At 44.4% G+C, this 18,603-nt stretch overlaps 1 protein-coding gene across 7 annotated transcripts in view; it reads left to right on the plus strand.

Annotated features, from left to right (window-relative positions):
* The window catches only part of LOC106576796 (cytoplasmic polyadenylation element-binding protein 3), a 68,129-nt gene that overhangs the window by 23,045 nt on the left and 26,481 nt on the right, over positions 1-18,603 (plus strand). For 5 of the 7 annotated variants that reach the window (XM_014154210.2, XM_014154213.2, XM_014154212.2 and 2 more), the window contains 2 exons: positions 13,339-13,395; positions 16,225-16,248. In XM_014154210.2, the coding sequence (XP_014009685.1) occupies positions 13,339-13,395; positions 16,225-16,248 (81 nt within the window). The remainder of the gene's footprint in view (positions 1-13,338; positions 13,396-16,224; positions 16,249-18,603) is intronic. The other 2 variants (XM_014154208.2, XM_014154214.2) reach the window with 1 other exon arrangement.

The following is an 18,603-nucleotide window of genomic DNA, read 5'->3' on the forward strand; positions in this document are numbered from 1 at the left end:
TCCTTCCAAGGTTCTCGTTGACAAATTAATCGAACACACCACCCCACTAAACTTTCATGCTTGCCGTCACTAATTGTTCTTTCAAAGATATTTCTGTAATACCTAGCATTTTAATCCTGATTCAAATAACATTTTATTAGTCACATGCGACAAATTCAACAGGTTACACCTTACAGTGAAATGCTTACTAACGAGCCCCTAACCAACAATGCAGTTTCAAAAAATACAGATAAGAGATAAAAGTAACAAGTAATTAAAGAGCAGCAGTGAAATAACAATAGTGAGACTATATACAGGGTGGTACCAATACAGAGTCAATGTGTGGGGGCACCGGTTATTTGATGTAGTATGTACATGTAGGTAGAGTTATTAAAGTGACTATGCATAGATGACAACAGAGTGTAGCAGTGGTGTAAAGAGGGGATGTGAGGGGCACTGCAAATATTCTGGGTAGCCATTTGACTAGATATTCAGGAGTCTTATTTCTTGGAGGTAGAAGCTGTTTAGAAGCATCTTGGACCTAGACTTGGCGCTCCAGTACTGTTTGCCGTGCAGTTGCAGAGAGAACAGTCTATGACTAGGGTGGCTGGGGTCTTTGACAATTTTTAGGGCCTTCCTTTGACACCGCCTGGTATAGAGGTCCTGGATGGCGGGAAGCTTGGCCCCAGTGATGTACTGGGCCGTTCGCACTACCCTCTGTAGTGCCTTGCGGTCGGAGGCTGAGCAGTTGCCATACCAGGCAATGATGCAACCAGCCAGGATGCTCTCGATGGTGCAGCTGTAGAACCTTTTTGAGGATCTGAGGACCCATGCCAAATATTTTCAGTCTCCTGAGGAAATAGGGAATAGGCTTTGTCGTGCCCTCTTCACGACTGTCTTGGTGTGCTTGGAACATGTTAGTTTGTTGATGTGGACACCAAGAAACTTGAAGCTCTCAACCTGCTCCACTGCAGCCCCTCTTGATGAGAATGGGGGTGTGCTCGGTCCTCTTTTTCCTGTAGTCCACAATCATTTACTTTGTCTTGATCACTTTGAGGGAGAGGTTGTTGTCCTTGCACCACATGGCCAGGTCTCTGACCACCTCCTTATAGGCTGTCTCATCGTTGTCAGTGATCAGGCCTACCACTGTTGTGTCGTCGGCAAACTTAATGATGGTGTTGGAGTCGTGCCTGGCCATGCAGTCCTGAGTGAACAGGGAGTACAGGAGGGGACTGAGCACGCACCCCTGAGGGGCCCCCGTGTTGAGGATCAGCGTGGCGGATGTGTTGTTACCTACCCTTATCACCTGGTGGCGGCCTGTCAGGAAGTGCAGGATCCAGTTGCAGAGGGAGGTGTTTAGTCCCAGGGTCCTTAGCTTATTGATGAGCTTTTAGGGCACTATGGTGTAGTCAGTGAATAGCATTCTCACATAGGTTTTCCTTTTGTCCAGGTGGGAAAGGGCAGTGTGGAGTGCAATGGAGATTGCATAATATGTGTAAGTCACTTGCCAGTTGGTCAGCGCATGCTCGGAGTACATGTCCTGGTAATCAGTCTGGCCCTGCGGACTTGAGAATTTTGACCTGTTTAAAGGTCTTACTCACATCGGCTGTGGAGAGCGTGATCACACAGTCTTCCGGAACAGCTGGTGCTCTCATGCATGTTTTAGTGTTATTTGCCTCGAAGCGAGCATAGAAGTAGTTTAGCTCGTCTGGTAGGCTCATGCCACTGGGCAGCTCGGCTGTGTCTTTTCCCTTGTAGTCTGTAATGGTTTGCAAGCCCTGCCACATATGCCGAGCGTCAGAGCCGGTGTAGTACGATTCGATCTTAGTCCTGTATTGAAGCTTTGCCTGTTTGATGGTTCGTAAGATGGCACAATGGGATTTCTAATAAGCTTCCGGGCTCCTTGAAAGCAGCAGCTCTAGCCTTTAGCTCCGTGCGAATGCTGCCTGTAATCCATTGCTTCTGGTTGTGGTATGTACGTACGGTCACTGTGGGGATGACGTCATCGATGCACTTATTGATGAAGCCAATGACTGATGTCATTGGCTTCCCTGTAGCTCAGTTGGTAGAGCATGGTGTTTGCAACGCATGGTGCTTGCAACGCCAGGGTTGAGGGTTAGATTCCCACGGGGGGCCAGGACGGAAAAAAATAAAATAATGAAATGTATGAAATGTAAGTCGCTCTGGATAAGAGCATCTGCTAAATGACTAAAATGTAAATGTAAAAAATGATGTGGTGTACGGAGGAGTCCCGGAACATATTCAAGTCTGTGCTAGAGCTTAGCATCTGCTTTTTCTGACCACTTTTTTTTATTGATCTAGTCACTGGTGCTTCCTGCTTAAATTGTTGCTTGTAAACAGAAATCAGGAGGATAGAATTATGGTCAGATTTGCCAAATGGAGGGCGAGGGAGAGCTTTGTATGCGTCTCTGTGTGTGGAGTACAGGTGGTCCAGAGTTCTTTTTCCTCTGGTTGCACATTTAACATGCTGATAGAAATTTGGTAAAACGGATTTAGGTTTCTCTGCATTAAAGTCCCCGGCTGTTAGGAGTGCCGCCTCTGGGTGAGGGTTTTCTTGTTTGCTTATGGCGGAATACAGCTCATTCAATGCTGTCTTGGTGCCAGCCTCTGACACTGGCGAGTGTTGTTTGGGATTACGATCACATACGTTGAGTGTGTGTGGAGGAGGAAAGTGTGTGAGGAGTGAGAGGGCATGCAGTGTGATGATGAGAATGGGGGGTTACACAAGGGGAGGGAATGTGAACCACCCTCTGTCTGGCTGTGAGAAGGGCAAGCCTCTATAGAGTTGACTCTGTGTTTGTAGAGGAGTCAGTCCAGAGACTCAGTCCAGGGGGAGGGAAAGGGAGAGGAGCGGGAGCCACTGACTGACACTCAATTCTTGTGATCCTCTCCAACTCCTGAATGCTGATTTAATCCGATTGGAATGGCATGCATGGGGAATTTACGCTCTGTTTTGAAAGGGAGCAGGCAGGTCTGGGATGGCCTGAACAAACAGGCCCGCTGAGCTCAAGTGTGGAGAGTAAGCGTCAGAGTTAGGCCTCCACCGCTCCATAGACTGACTAGCATATACTGCCACATGCAAATCAGATGCTCTATTCAAGCATTCATGTCGACACACATCTGCTGCTCAGCTGTTCTGCCTCACATGGCCTTTCAAATGTTGCTCTTCGCCTCGGCTACGAATGGACTCCATTGTCAATTTGTGTGCGTTTGAATCAACTTCGGCTTTTGAAAATGGCATTTTATGGGTTTAAAAGGTATTTAGTGATGTTTGAATTACCATAAATTTCAGCAGTGCGTAGAAACATGTAGCCTAGTAATAACAAATAGGCCTGCCGTTTGTTTCGAAAAAGCTAAAGAGTTTAGCCATTATACGACTGACTTTCATAGAATAAAATAATAAACTCTTGATTGTGTGTGTGGGAGAGGGTCATTCTGGGTTATGTGTGTGGGGTGATGTGGACATTTGCATTGGTTGGATGGAGACTTAAGCAAGTGTGTAGGCTTATATGACAGATGGGGTCAGTTGCTGTGTAGGACTACATGCGAAAAGAATGGCATCTATGCTGTGGTTGATTAATGAAACTAGTCTTCGAACTGTAAATTCACATCTCAACTAGTTTAAACTCTCCAGTCTCTCTAACTTGAGTACAGATCTATTGAGCAATGCTGTTTGTCTTAGTGTGTTTGTTGATAACAAATCAATCGATAATAAAATGGGCGGCAAGTGTAAGGTTTTATCGAGAGGGAAGCTAGAACTTGAGAGTAGTCAGATGGAGAAAGAGCAGTGAAGGCTGTTTCTTTTGGGTCAAAGAGATGTCACATAGCCTGACCCTGAGGTAAAAAGGTCACCCAGACCTTCAGGCTCTCTTGGCCAGGCTGACCGATAACCTGAACTGTACGTAGTCCAGCCAAATGTAGGCTAGGCTAACTCAAATATGCACCTATAATAATTTGCTCTATCACTGACGACAATAGAGGATGTCTCTGCACTATAAACAGTCTGCAATCATTGTTGGGCAATGAGATAATGTTCTTAGCTTTGTTGGAAGTGGTAAAGGTTAGAAACACACGCACGCTCCATTAGCTTAGTTTAGCCTTTGTCCATCCAGCCTCTTATAGTACAGTAGTTGAGAGAATTTGTATTCTGTTGGCCTTTCGTTGAGGGTATTATGTTTTTTTTTTGTTGGGAAATAAGTCTCTTAACTCTCATTTCAAGAACATCTAGTGTAAATAAAGCTGTTATTTTCATCTTTTTGAGCTTTTCAGACAGTTGGAGCGTTGCATTTCATTGCCGGTAGCCTAAGTGTGAGACTCCGTCCTCTAGTTTGGAGGTGTTTTTTGTCAGCAGGGTTAACACTTCCACACCTCCCCGTTGACTTGCCATTCCTCCGCATATCTGCTGCTTGGGCTTTTTCTAAAGGCAGTTGTTGAGGAGCTTTAATACATTATTTCATGTGGAACAGAGGGTAAAAAACGTGGCTACGGCAGAGTCAGGGAGAACTGCAGGTGTAAGGCAGTCGCTGATGAGCACCGCATGGAATCTAGAGGAAGGTTAACCCTTTAATTAAGATCATAATATGCTGTACAACACTTTCTCTAAATGCAGCCCCATGAAAACCAGTCAATTTAGGCTAAGCCAAACACACCTAGCCTTTCAACAACAAAAAAAGGCTAGTCTTAATATAGATCAGAGGTGGTTTGGAGAGATGAGGACACTAGTCTATTACTCTGACCAGTTCCCCAAGTAGTATGCAGCAGGTACCGTATGTACTCAAGCCAGTCCAGTGCTGTAACAGTGTTTTTAAAAAAAAATGTTTACTTGGTCCTGGGGATCCAAAGGGATGCACATTTTAGTTTTTGCCTTAGCACTACACCTGATTCAAAATCATCAAAGCTTGATGATGAGTTGATCAATTGAATTACATGTGTAGTGCTAAAGCAAAAAACTCCCCAGGACTAGGATTAAGAAATACTGCTCTAACCCAGGGGTATCAAATCTCATTTTGCCCCTGGGGCAGCATTCGGTCTTCAACGAGGTCCAGAGGGCCGCACTGAAAATGTGTTATAATTTCACGCCGTCAAAATTAGCAAAAAAACCTGCCTTTTTGGAATTTCCGATGCTCCCTGACGGTGTAGCTTTAATTTCGGTGATTATTAATGAGCTGGACACAGTCAAGAAAGTGAATGTCTGTAGGGCCGTTATCATTTCTCTCTCTTTTTTTATATATATAGTTTGTGTGTGTGTGTATATGTGTAATCTCCATAGACAAACATTAGCAGTAGAATGACCTTACTGAAGAGCTCAGTGACTTTCAATGTGGCACTGTCATAGGATGCCACCTTTCCAACAAGTCAGTTTGTCAAATTTCTGCCCTGCTGGAGCTGCCCTGGTCAACTGTAAGTGATGTTATTGTGAAGTGGAAACTTCTAGGAGCAACAACGGCTCAGCCATGAAGTGGTAGGCCACACAAGCTCACAGAATGGGACCGGCGACAGTTGAAGCGCCCATTGCGAAAAACTAATCTGTCCTAGGTTGCAACGGTCATTACCAAGTTCCTAACTGCCTCTGGAAGCAACGTCAGCACAAGAACTGTTCGTCGGGAGCTTCATGACATGGGTTTCCATGGCCGAGCAGCCGCACACAAGCCTAAGATCACCAATGCGCGATGCCAAGTGTCGGCTGGAGTGGTGTAAAGCTTGCTGCCATTGGACTCGCATTCTCTGGAGTGATGAATCGCGATTCACATTTTACATTTACATTTTAGTCATTTAGCAGATGCTCTTATCCAGAGCGACTTACAGTAGTGAATGCATACATTTCATACATTTTTTTCCGTACTGGTCCCCCGTGGGAATCGAACCCACATCCCTGGCGTTGCAAACACCATGCTCTACCAACTGAGCCACACCATCTGGTAGTCCGACAGACGAATCTGGGATTGGCGGATTGCCAGGATAACGTTACCTGCCCCAATGCGTAGTGCCAACTGCAAATTATGGTGGAGGAGGAATAATAGTCTGGGGCTGTTTTTCATGGTTCGGGCTAGGCCCATTAGTTCCAGTGAAGGGAAATCTTAACACTACAGCATACAATAACATTCTAGATGATTCTGTGATTCCAACTTTGTGGCAACAGTTTGGGGGAGGCCCTTTTCTGTTTCAGCATGACAATTCCCCCGTGCACAAAGCGAGGTCCATACAGAAATGGTTTGTTGAGATTGATGTGGAATAACTTGACTGGCCTGCACAGAGTCCTGACCTCAACCCCATCCAACATCTTAAGGATGAATTGAAACGCCGAATGCAAACGAGGCCTAACTGCCCAACATCAGTGCCCGACCTCACTAATGCTCTTGTGGCTGAATGGAAGCAAGTCCCTGCAGCAATCTTCCAGAATCTAGTGGAAAGCCTTCCCAGAAGAGTTGGGGCTGTTATTGCAGCAAAAGATGGAGCAACTCCATATTAATGCCCATAATTTTGGAATCAGCAGGTGGCCACATACATTTGGTCATGGTATTTTTATATATATCATCTTTTTTTGGTTACTGCATGATTCCATATGTGTTATTTCGTAGTTTTGATGTAGAAAATAGTAAACAATTTAATAATATATACACTACCGTTAAGTTTGGGGTCACTTAGAAATGTCCTTGTTTTTGAAAGAAAAGCCAAAATATTTGTCCATTAAAATAGCATCAAATTGATAATTCTGTTGTAAATGATTATTGTAGCTGGAAACGGCAGATTTTTTTAAATGGAATATCTTCGTAGGCGTACTGAGGTCCATTATCAGTAACCATCACTCCTGTGTTCCAATGGCACATTGTGTTAGCTAATCCAAGTTTATCATTTTAAAATGCTAATTGATCATTAGAAAACCCTTTTGCAATTATGTTACCACAGCTGAAAACGGTTGTCCTGATTTTAAAGAAGCAATAAAACTGACCTTTAGACTAGTTGAGGTTCTGGAGCATCAGTATTTGTGGGTTCGATTACAGGCTCAAAATGGCAAGAAACAAAGAACTTTCTTCAGAAACTCGTCAGTCTATTCTTGTTCTGAGTACATTAGTGTGTCTAGTTTGAGAAACAGATGCCTCACAAGTCCTCAACTAGCAGCTTCATTAAGTAGTACCTGCAAACACCAGTCTCAACGTCAACAGTGAAGAGGCAAATCCGGGATGCTGGCCTTCTAGGCAGAGTTGCAAAGAAAAAGCCATATCTCAGACTGGCCAATAAGAAAAGAAGATTAAGATGGGCAAAATAACACAGACACTGGACAGTTGAGCTCTGCCTAGAGGCCAGCATCCCGGAGTCGCCTCTTCACTGTTGACGGTGAGACTGGTGTTTAACTCTGGGTCTTCACTTCCTGTGGCAGTCCTCATGAGAGCCAGTTTCATCATAGCGCTAGATTGATTTTGAGTCTGCACTTGAAGAAACTTTCAAATGTCTTAAAGTAATGATGGACTGTTGTTCTCTTTGCTTATTTGAGCTGTTCTTGCCATAATAAGGACTTGGTATTTTACCAAACAGGGTTATCTTCTGTATACCCCCCCTACTTTGTCACAACACAACTGATTGGCTCAAACTCATTAAGAAGGAAAGAAATTCCACAAATTAACTTTTAACAAGGCACACCCTGTTAATTGAAATGCATTCCAGGTGACTACCACATCAAGCTGGTTGAGAGAATGCCTAGGCAAAGGGTGGCTATTTGAAGAATCTCAAATATAAACTATATTTTGATTTGTTTAACACTTTTTTTTTGTTTACTACATGATTCCATGTGTTATTTCATAGTGTTGATGTCTTCACTATTATTCTACAATGTAGAAAATAGTAAAAATAAACAAAAACCCTTGAATGAGTAGGTGTTCTAAAACTTTTGTCCGGTAGTGTATATTTAAGAAATATGGCCAATATACCACGGCTAAGGGCTGTTCTTATGTGTGACGCAACGTGGAGTGCTTGTATACAGCCCTTAGCCGTGGTATATTGGCCATATACAACAAACCCTCGAGGTGCCTTATTGCTATTTTAAACTGGTTACCAACACAATTGGAGCATTCAAAAGTACATTTTTGTCATACCAGTGGTATACATACCAGTCTGATATACCACGGCTGTCAGCCAATCAGCATTCAGGGCTCAAACCACCAGATCCGTATGTTTGACACCCCTCTAACCAGTATTTCCCACCTCATCCCTATGTTTTGTAATTGCAACAGTCTGCACTTCGTCAGAAGTCTGGGGACGAGGGACTTACTGACTTTGTTCTGAAGGAGGCGGATGAAATCCCACTGCCCACTGACTGATCACACACACAGTCTGAGAATAGCCCCAGGCCTCGCCCTGAGGTCATGCCACTGAATAGGGGACGCAGATGGCCCAGGGCTATTTTAGGGTTTACAGGAGCAACTGTCCACTCTGTCGCCACTAGAATGCCTGGGTGTTAGTTATTAGGCACGAAATGGAAGAAAACGCACTGCAACAGGGAGGGGACTACCTATACGTTTCCAATAAGAAGCCGTCATTTAAATTTTCTGTTGCACAACGCGTTGCTACGTAGTGCCCTAAAGAATACGACCCTGGTTTTGGTAGGACTACCATGGACCAAGGCTATTTAATAGGCAAAATGGAGGCTTTCCTCCCAGTGCAGCTAGAGTTAGAGGGCTGGATATATTTAGTGTTGGCTATGTGACTTAACACTCGAGTAATGCTGTCAACATTGAGTGTGGCTCATGTCTATGTCTCGCCACAATTAAAATAAAATAATTTTTTTAGAGTATGAGTTATGGATGTTATCTTCCATATCTTTTGACAGTTTCTGAACAAGAATGGGGCTATTTCCTCTGGCGGCTGACTATCTATAGAATATCCTTTTGAAATCTTTTTTGAAAAATGACACAACATGCTCACTCAGGCATGTCACAATACAGTGAAGCTGGCACACACAGTAATATTTCTACACTCAAGATGGCCACACTGTACTCTCATTCAGTTGGAATTGGCAGTAGGAGAGAGCGAGGGTGACAATCAACTGTGTGTGTGTGTGTGTGTGTGTGAGAGATTTGTAAGACATTTTTTGGGGAGTGTTTTTATCAATGTCAATCAAACAAGATATAGCAGTCACATGATTTGCACAGCAACAAAACATAAGCAAGAAGGGGGGATAGATACGTGTCCATGCGATATTGGCATATAAGCCCCTCTGTTCTCGTGCTGGATTATGAATCATTGAGAACCATTGAGGAAATCCACATCTGCTCTCATCTGTTGGATGCGGTAGCTGCACTGGCTTCTATCCACTCCCCCTCTCTCGTTTTCACCCAAATCTCACTACAAGTTTCACTGATGTTTCCAGCTTAGCAGGAGGACTGGGTCGTATTCATTAAGCACCAAATGGAAGAACACGAACTGAAACAGAAAGGGACTATACTTGAAGTTGTCCAATAAACATTTTAGTCATTTACCAGAAGCTCTTATCCTGAGCAACTTACAGGAGCAATTAGGGTTAAGAGCCTTAGATTTTTCACTGAGTCGGCTTGGGGATTCGAACCAGCAACCCTTTGGTTACTCACCCAATCCTCTTAAATGCTAGGCTACCTGCTGCCCTTAGCTTCATTCTGCGTTAATGAATTTGACCCTGGTCTAAACTGTTGAAATGCTTTTATCTGTCTGCTGCGCCTTCGTTTTTAAACTTTTTTACAGCTCGTCTTGTTTGTGCCATTCCAGCTTACAACACAGCCGCTCCGTCTCTCACAGGTTTCTGTCTGTCTGTGTCTCTGTCTCTGTCTGTGTCTCTGTCTCTGTGCGTTCCATTTGCCCTTGCTGTGTTAGCCTCTCCAGGAGGTTAAGTGCAGATTTTGAGCACTGTGATGAAACTTGTTGCCCTGTTGGAGCCAACTAGTTAGTTGCACATATTCTGTTGAGTAACTGATGTAGAAATATCTGCCATTTAAAGGCAAGGATGACTTGCTGGACCATCCTTTCATTACGCAAACTCTTGAACCCTGTTTATCGTTTGGCCATGGTAGCATTTTTCTGCCCATATGTTTGCAAACCAGCCAGTAGTTTAGTGTTGAAGAAAGGAAGGACTGGAGAATTGAAAGTCTGTCACTGTGTGGTTGTTAATCAAATAAAATCACATTTTATTGGTCACATACACATGGTTAGCAGATGTTAATGCGAGTGTAGTAAAATGCTTGGGCTTCGAGTTCCGACCATGCAGTAATATCTAACAAGTAATCTAACAATTTCACAACTACCTTTTACACACAAGTGTAAAGGAATGAATAAGAATATGTGCATATACATATATGGATGAGCGATGGCCGAACGGCATAGGCAAGATGCAGTGAGATAAGTAATGTAGGGTATGTGAACATTTTATATAAAGTGGCATTGTTTAAAGTGACTAGTGATACATTTATTACATCCAATTTTTAATTATTAAAGTGGCTAGAGATTTGAGTCAGTATGTTGGCAGCAGCCACTCAATGTTATTGATGGCTGTTTTGACAGTCTGATGGCCTTGAGATAGAAGCTGTTTTTCAGTCTCTCGGTCCCTGCTTTGATGCACCTGTATTGACCTCGCCTTCTGGATGATAGCGGGGTGAACAGGCAGTGGCTCGGGTGGTTGTTGTCCTTGATGATCTTTTTGGCCTTCCTGTGACATCGGGTGGTGTAGGTATCCTGGAGGGCAGGTAGTTTGCCACCGGTGATGCGTTGTGCAGACCTCACTACCCTCTGGAGAGCCTTACAGTTATGGGCGGAGCAGTTGCCATACCAGGCGGTGATGCAGCCCGACAGGATGCTCTGGATTGTGCATCTGTAAAAGTTTGTGTTTTTGGTGACAAGCCAAATTTCTTCAGCCTCCTGCGGTTGAAGAGGCGCTGTTGTGCCTTCGTCACCACGCTGTCTGTGTGGGTGGACCATTTCAGTTTGTCCGTGATGTGTACGCCAAGGAACTTAAAACTTTCCACCTTCTCTACTACTGTCCCGTCGATGTGGATAGGGGGGTGCTCCCTCTGCTGTTTCCAAAAGTCCACAATCATCTCTTTTGTTTTGTTGACATTGAGTGTGAGGTTATTTTTCTGACACCACACTCCGAGGGCCCTCACCTCCTCCCTGTAGGCCGTCTCGTCGTTGTTGGTAATCAAGCCTACCACTGTAGTGTCGTCTGCAAACTTGATGATTGAGTTGGAGGCGTGCATGGCCACGCAGTCATGGGTGAACAGGGAGTACAGGAGAGGGCGGAGAACGCACCCTTGTGGGTCCCCAGTGTTGAGGATCAGCGGGGTGGAGATGTTTCCTACCCTCACAACCTGGGGGCGGCCCGTCAGGAAGTCCAGGACCCAGTTGCACAGAGCGGGGTCGAGACCCAGGGTCTCGAGCTTAATGACGAGTTTGGAGGGTACTATGGTGTTAAATGCTGAGCTGTAGTCGATGAACAGCATTCTCACATGGGTATAACTCTTGTCCAGATGGGTTAGGGCAGTGTGGTTGCGATTGCGTCATCTGTGGACCTATTGGGACGGTAAGCAAATTGGAGTGGGTCTAGGGTGTCAGGTAGGGTGGAGGTGATATGATCCTTGACTAATCTCTCAAAGTATTTCATGATGACGGAAGTGAGTGCTACGGGGCGATAGTCGTTTAGCTCAGTTACCTTAACTTTCTTGGGAACAGGAACAATGGTGGCCCTCTTGAAGCATGTGGGCACAGCAGACCGGGATAGGGATTGATTGAATATGTCCGTAAACACACCAGCCAGCTGGTCTGCGCATGCTCTGAGGACTCGGCTAGGGATGCCGTCTGGGCCGGCAGCCTTGCGAGGGTTAACACGTTTAAATGTTTTACTGACGTTGGCTGCGGTGAAGGAGAGCCCACAGGTTTTGGTAGCGGTCTGTGTCTGTGGCACTGTATTTTCCTCAAAGCGAGCAAAGATGTTGTTTAGTTTGTCTGGGAGCAAGACATCTGGGTCCGCGACGGGGCTGGTTTTCTTTTTGTAGTCCGTGATTGACTGTAGACCCTGCCACATACCTCTCGTGTCTGAGCCATTAAATTGCGACTACTTTGTCTCTGTACTGACGCTTAGCTTGTTTGATTGCCTTGCGGAGGGAATAGCTACTCTGTTTGTATTCGGTCATGTTTCCGGTTGCCTTGCCCTGATTTAAAGCAGTGGTTCGCACTTTCAATTTTGCGCGAATACCGCCATCAATCCACTGTTTCTGGTTTGGGGATTGATGCACTTGCTAATAAACTCGCTCACTGAATCAGCGTATACACCAATGTTGTTGTTCGACGCTATTTGAAACATATCCCAGTCCACGTGATTGGAGCATTCTTGAAGCGTGGAATCAGATTGGTCGGACCAGCGTTGAACAGACCTGAGAATGGGCGTTTCCTGTTTTAGTTTCTGTCTATAGGCTGGGAGCACTAAAATGGAGTCAAAGATGGATGCTCATTTGTCTTTGGATACAGTGAGTCATAACTCAACTGTTAACTATGAAACAGTCTGCTAGAGTGATTCCTCACGAAACCAGGACAACAAAATACCATAATTTTGAGGATATTCACTATATTTTATCAATAGAATGGTTTTTTGGAGGAAGGATTGGTGACATATTTGACATTTTGTATCTAAAAGCATATATGAGAAATAATTAATCAAAGTTGGAATATTTATGACATTTGGGCCTTACCCAGGCCTCGAAGACTCAAATAAAGGTTCAATAAAAAACTGCAGTATGCATTTGTGTGTATGAAAGAGATCGAGCCAGAAGGAGAGAGGGGTACTTTTGACAGTACTACGGTCTGTACCAGGAAGTCCTTTCACTGGTTGGTGTGGAGGTGGAGGATGCCTGGGCATGTCCACAACACACGGACAGCCAGGCCTTGTGATGCTTTCCCATTATCGCTAGAGCAGAATGCATGCTCTGTCAAATTCTTTGCATTGGAGTGTCCATTGTTTGTGTGTGTGTAAGAGCTGTGACGCATGAGAGAGAGAGAATTGAATGACTGTTTTCCATAGCCTAGCCTACATCTTTTTGTTGTTCATCACACACGTTTGCCCTGGTTTGGTTTCTCAGTGATACTCGTTTATTTTCTGTGGGTGTCTTTTACCAGGTTATGTCGACAGTATAACTTACGTAAAATATAACATGTTGTATGCAACATCTTGTCACCTCGGAACATTTGCATTCAAAATTCTGTTTCATGTTAGCATTTCTATGTTTTGTGTTGTTGGTATGGAGTGTGATGAGTTGTGTTTGTGTATTAGACACTTATGTAGGCCTACATGCAGGTAATAACCTGTAATCTCTTGTTTTTCTACAGGAAGCATGGGTCTGAACTTTCACCACCCCGGAGCAGATCACATTATGCCATTGAACAGTGAGTAGTATTTCAGAACATACAATAGGCTACGTTTCCCTTTGTAAATCCCTCTGTATGTTATTATGGATGTGTATATTTGTGCTTTAACTGTGGCGTTCAGTTTGACAGGCAAAGTGTTGCTTCTCTGTTGTATGGAAACTAGCAATAGAAACCTATTCAGAAGTAGTGTCATCATGACACACCTATGCAGGATGCCTCAGGAAATGCCATAGGGTTGAGGCAGGGATCGCCACAGGGCCCATGCCCATACACAGCAGGGCACAGATGCCCACCCATGCTAATCCCACCTCGCACCCCAAGTGTTAAACCCAGCATGGAGCTATCTCTCAGCGCGGAGCTGGGGGGAACCACAGCGACGACCCCTGAATACCGGTTCTAAAAATATCCGACCTGTAACACTAAATTACCCCCACCCCCTTCCGTCTCTGAGAGAGAATTTATTTTCAAAATTCGTGTCACTTTTTCTCCCTCAGTCCAGTTTTTTTTTCTTTCTCTTTTCCCTCCGAGTTAGACAGTGAGTTGGCAAAAGGCTCTTCCTTTCAGCGTTGTCAAGACTTCAGTGAGAGGAGAGCGGATTGGGGTGTCCATCGTGACTGGTGGAGCTCGGCTCAAGACATCTGGGAGTGTTAGTCGAGCCTTGGGTCATGATCATTAGGCACCAAATGAGAGAGAACTGACTAAAACAGGGAGGGACTACATGGACTTGTCCAATAAGAAATGCTCATTTTTGTTTAACATTGCAAAAGGTTTTTAAACGTTTTCGGTTGCGTGGCCTTAGGAACACGACCGTGGTTTCTCACTCGCCTGGTTGGGGATGCCAGCAGGGGAAGCAGTGAGAAAAGAGAGGAAATGATGATGAATGGAAAAGGAGAAGATATCCAACAAGGCTTATAGTAACTTGTTTTACTGCTGTCACAGCTTGACAACACTGTGCCGTCTGTTTTCTCTTTAACTTATTTTCATCATCAGTCCTTTGGGAAACACATTTCAAATAGATGTTAAACTGCTGTTCTGGAGGGTTTATCTTAAGCACAGATCTCAGATCTGCATGGAGCTCTGGCAACTGTCAGAATTGACCCTGGCAGCTGTAGTCTCCAATGTCAACACTGCTTTAGATGTGAGGAAAGCTGGTTAACGTTAGTATACTCTTCGTCTCTCCATTGTCTCAGCTGTATGAAGCCTTGTAGCCGAGAATCTGTCTGACACATTCTCTCATTTTAGTCTTTCCACTGATTTTGTGGCTGAGATGGAGGATGAACCGTAAGGCCTGCAACATGGATTTATAGTAGAAGTGTAAGGGCCGAGCAGATAATTTTTCATAACTGCTCGTCTCCGTACAACAGTGCTTTGAAGCTGTGCAGACATAACAAACATAACGCTCCTCAGGCCAGAAGATCTTCCCGTCATCCCTTCAAAAATCTCCTCTCTGACACTCACGTGTTAGTCTGTGCTTATTTCTGTTCCTCCCTCACTCTCATCCTCCTCATCTTATTCTCCCTCACCACAGTGACTGACAGTTTCCCAACAGTACTTACTAGTCTACACTAGATCAGTGGGTTCCACCCTTCTACCATTTTCCCCTTGTTGCTAGGCGCCTTTGTCTCTCCTAAGGCCCTGACGGTGGGAGAATAAAACGGAGAACGTTGGTCTGAACAACTGTGTTCTCGTGAGACGAGCCAGAGTTTTAATGAAACCCAGTAAGAGAAAAGGTCTGGGTACAATGTCTCTGTCAAGAGCTGGAGGGAGGGGGGGGGCAAAAGGGCACCAGCACAATGGAAGTCCCCATATTGGTTTTTAGGAGAAGACTGTGTTCTCTGTGACATTTGACTGTAAGAAGGTCTGTTTAGGGATGTATTATCAGAAGCCCCTCCGCACTGTCTACTGGCGTTAACGTTATAGACTCTATTTGCCTCTTGTAGGCCTTTTTCTCAGCCACAGCAAGGCTCCTATTCAGGCATGTTAGGAGCGTTCAAGGAAGGTTTTTAGAAATGTAACGTGTGAAAACGCACCCATACCAAACAACGCATTTGTTGTGGGCTTTCATGTAAGTCCTTTGCTACTGTGTTTCCTAAACTCTAGATAACACGTCAAAGGTTTGTTCTGAAAGCCCACGAACACCGCAACTAATGAAATGGATAGAAAGGGCACAAAGGCTTATCTCTGTCTGCTGTACATTTTTGGCATGTTCACTAAATTGAAATCTGCCAGCCAACCCTATCACATGGTAGGGCAGTCATCCTCTAACAGTTTTTCTGTCTGGACTGTGAGACTCAGGCTGGCACTTTCATGGCTCCATCCACAGGGCAGCTGGGAGTGGAAATGTCCCACTGGATTGATTCTGTTTCACTAGTTCATGATAATGACTAATGACATCTGTCTGTCCTATGCACGTCGCTTTATCAACCACATTCATACATATTGACGCTGGGCAGAAATGAGAGTAAACGTGAGCTAGGTAGTAGTCCGTGTTTATTGCCTGATTATAATCTCCATAATATGGTTCAGTCATTGCAGGTGAATATATTTCTCAGTAGTAAGGCGAATTATAACATCGCTCATCCTACTCTAGTCTAGTCTAGCCCAGGAGTAGCAGGTTTCCTGTGGGCTACTGCCAGCTAACCCATAATGAAGCCTTGTTTCCCTCCATCGCTGATGATTAGGTGTGGCCGTCTGTGGTTTCACTGTTGCCTTGGTGATGTTCTGCCTGGTTGTCTTCCCACAAAACCCATGTCTCTGTCCCTCTCCTTTCCATACCCCTCTGTCTCTCTCTCCCTCGATCTCTCTCTCTCTCTCTCTCTCTCTTCTTCTCCCACTGTTCACAAGCAGCCAGGAGCTATGGCCGCAGAAGAGGTAACTTTCGGAATTTGACTGCGTTTCTGCTTGCCAAGTGAATAGGATGCACGAGCACAATTGCTTGTCTGTCCGTACGGATGTGTCTCTTTCCAGGGCTGAGGGTTCTAGTGTGAAGTCACATGATCTGCCTTCGTCTGTGCCGTGATTGGATGAAATCATTTTAATTTACACTTTTTTTTTTGACGTCATTGCATTTAATGAAGTTGGGGAGAGGTGGATGATCACATTACAGTACATTCGGAAAGGATTCAGACACCTTGACTTTTTTCACTTTTTGTTACGTTATAGCCTTATTATAAATGGATTAAGAAAAATATACACACAGTACCCCATAATGACAAAGCAAAAACAGATTTTTATACATTTTAGCATATGTATAAAAAAATGTTTTTATCACAAGTATTCAGACCCTTTACTCAGTACTTTGTTGAAGCACCTTCGTCAGCAATTACAGCCTCCCTGTCAGGTTGGATGGGGAGCGTCGCTGCACAGATATGTTCAGGTCTCTCCAGAGATGTTCGATCGGGTTCAAGTCCGGGCTCTGACTGGGCCACTCAAGGACATTCAGAGACTTGTCCCGAAGCCACTCCTGCGTTGTCTTGGCTGTGTGATTAGGGTTGTTGTTGGAAGGTGAACCGTCGCCCCAGTCTGAGGTCCTGAGCGCTCTGAAGCAGGTTTTCATCAAGGATCTCTCTGTACTTTGCTCCGTTCATCTTTCCCTCGATCCTGACTTGTCTCCCAGTCCCTGCCACTGAAAAACATCCCCCACAGCATGATTTTTCCACTACCATGCTTCACCGTAGGGATGGTACCAGGTTTCCTCCAGACCTGATGAGAATCCTCCAGAGAATCTTGTTTCTCATGGTCTGAGAGTCCTTTAGGTGCCTTTTGCAAACTCCAAGTGAGCTGTCATGTGCCTTTTACTGAGTGGCTTCCATCTGGTCACTCTACCATAAAGGCCTGATTGGTGGAGTGCTGCAGAGATGGTGGTCTTTCTGGAAGGTTCTCGTATCTCCACAGTGGAACTCTGAAGCTCTGTCAGAGTGACCTCCATGACCAAGGCCCTTCTCCCCCGATTGCTCCGTGGTTCCAAGCTTCTTCCATTTAAGAATGAGGGAGGCCACTGTGTTCTTGCGGAATTTCAATGCTGCAGACATTTGTTTGTACCCTTCCCCAGATCTGTGTCTCGACACAATCCTGTCTCGGAGCTCTACGGACAGTTCCTTCAAACTCATGGCTTGGTTTTTGCTGTTACATGTACTGTCAACTGTGGGACTTTATATAGACAGGTGTGTGTCTTTCCAAATCATGTCCAATCAATTAAATTTACCACAGGTGGACTCCAATCAAGTTGTAGAAACATCTCAAGGATGATCAATGGAAACAGGATGCACCGGAGTTCAATTTTCGAGTCTCATAACAAAATGTCTGAATACTTATGTAATTAAGGTATTTTATACATTTGCCAGAAATTGTCATTATGGGGTATTGTGTGTAGATTGAGGATTTAAAAAATGTAATTCATTTTAGAATGCGGCTGTAATCTAACAAAATGTGGGGAATGGGTCTGAATTCTTACTGAATGCATTGTACTTCCAAATTTTGTTTTGTTTTCTCTCTAGTATTCTGAGTCATTGTGCTAAGCTTGATTTTATATGGTATAGGCATCTGTATTGGCTACTGCTTGTGTATTATTAATGAATTGACATGTATAGAACCAAGTCCATTTGGAGCAGTTTAAAAATACATGTTTCTTTACAAGGTATCATAAAAACATTGAAGTACACTGACTCAGAAACTATTTATGTCCTGAATAGAAGGAATGGGTGCTGCGGACATGCTATTCTCTGATTTGGAGTGTTCAACTAATTCCTATTTTCTCACTGAGGAAAACCCTGGTAACATTTGAAACTTAGTTGTTTCACTGGTTGCATTTGTTGTATCTAAGAATTATAGGACTTAAGTCTGGCTGTTGGCAGTTCATTAGTCCACTTGTACATGGCGCTTATGACTCAGCGATCAAATCGGACGCTTATTATCTTTGTCAGTCCTCCTGTATTTGTCTATACCTGTGTGCCTGTTAGCATGGGAAGTAAACATATATGTACAGTAGCCTACGCTTAACAGAGGCCTCTGACATTGTCTACCTCCAGATCTTAGATACATGCTGCTCCATTCAGTCAGTACACAGTCCTCTTTGCTCTCACCTGTAAGTGGTAATCTACTGCTGTGCCAAATGGTCCGCCGTCTTGCCTGCCATCCCTCCTGCACTCTCCACCCCTTGTTCCTATTGCCTGCAGGAGCAAGGGTCTATTTGGTGTAAGAAGGCTATGAAGGACTCCGTTTTTTTTT

This window comes from Salmo salar, chromosome ssa18 (genome assembly GCF_905237065.1).
Source record: "Salmo salar chromosome ssa18, Ssal_v3.1, whole genome shotgun sequence".
Classification (NCBI taxonomy): domain Eukaryota; kingdom Metazoa; phylum Chordata; class Actinopteri; order Salmoniformes; family Salmonidae; genus Salmo; species Salmo salar.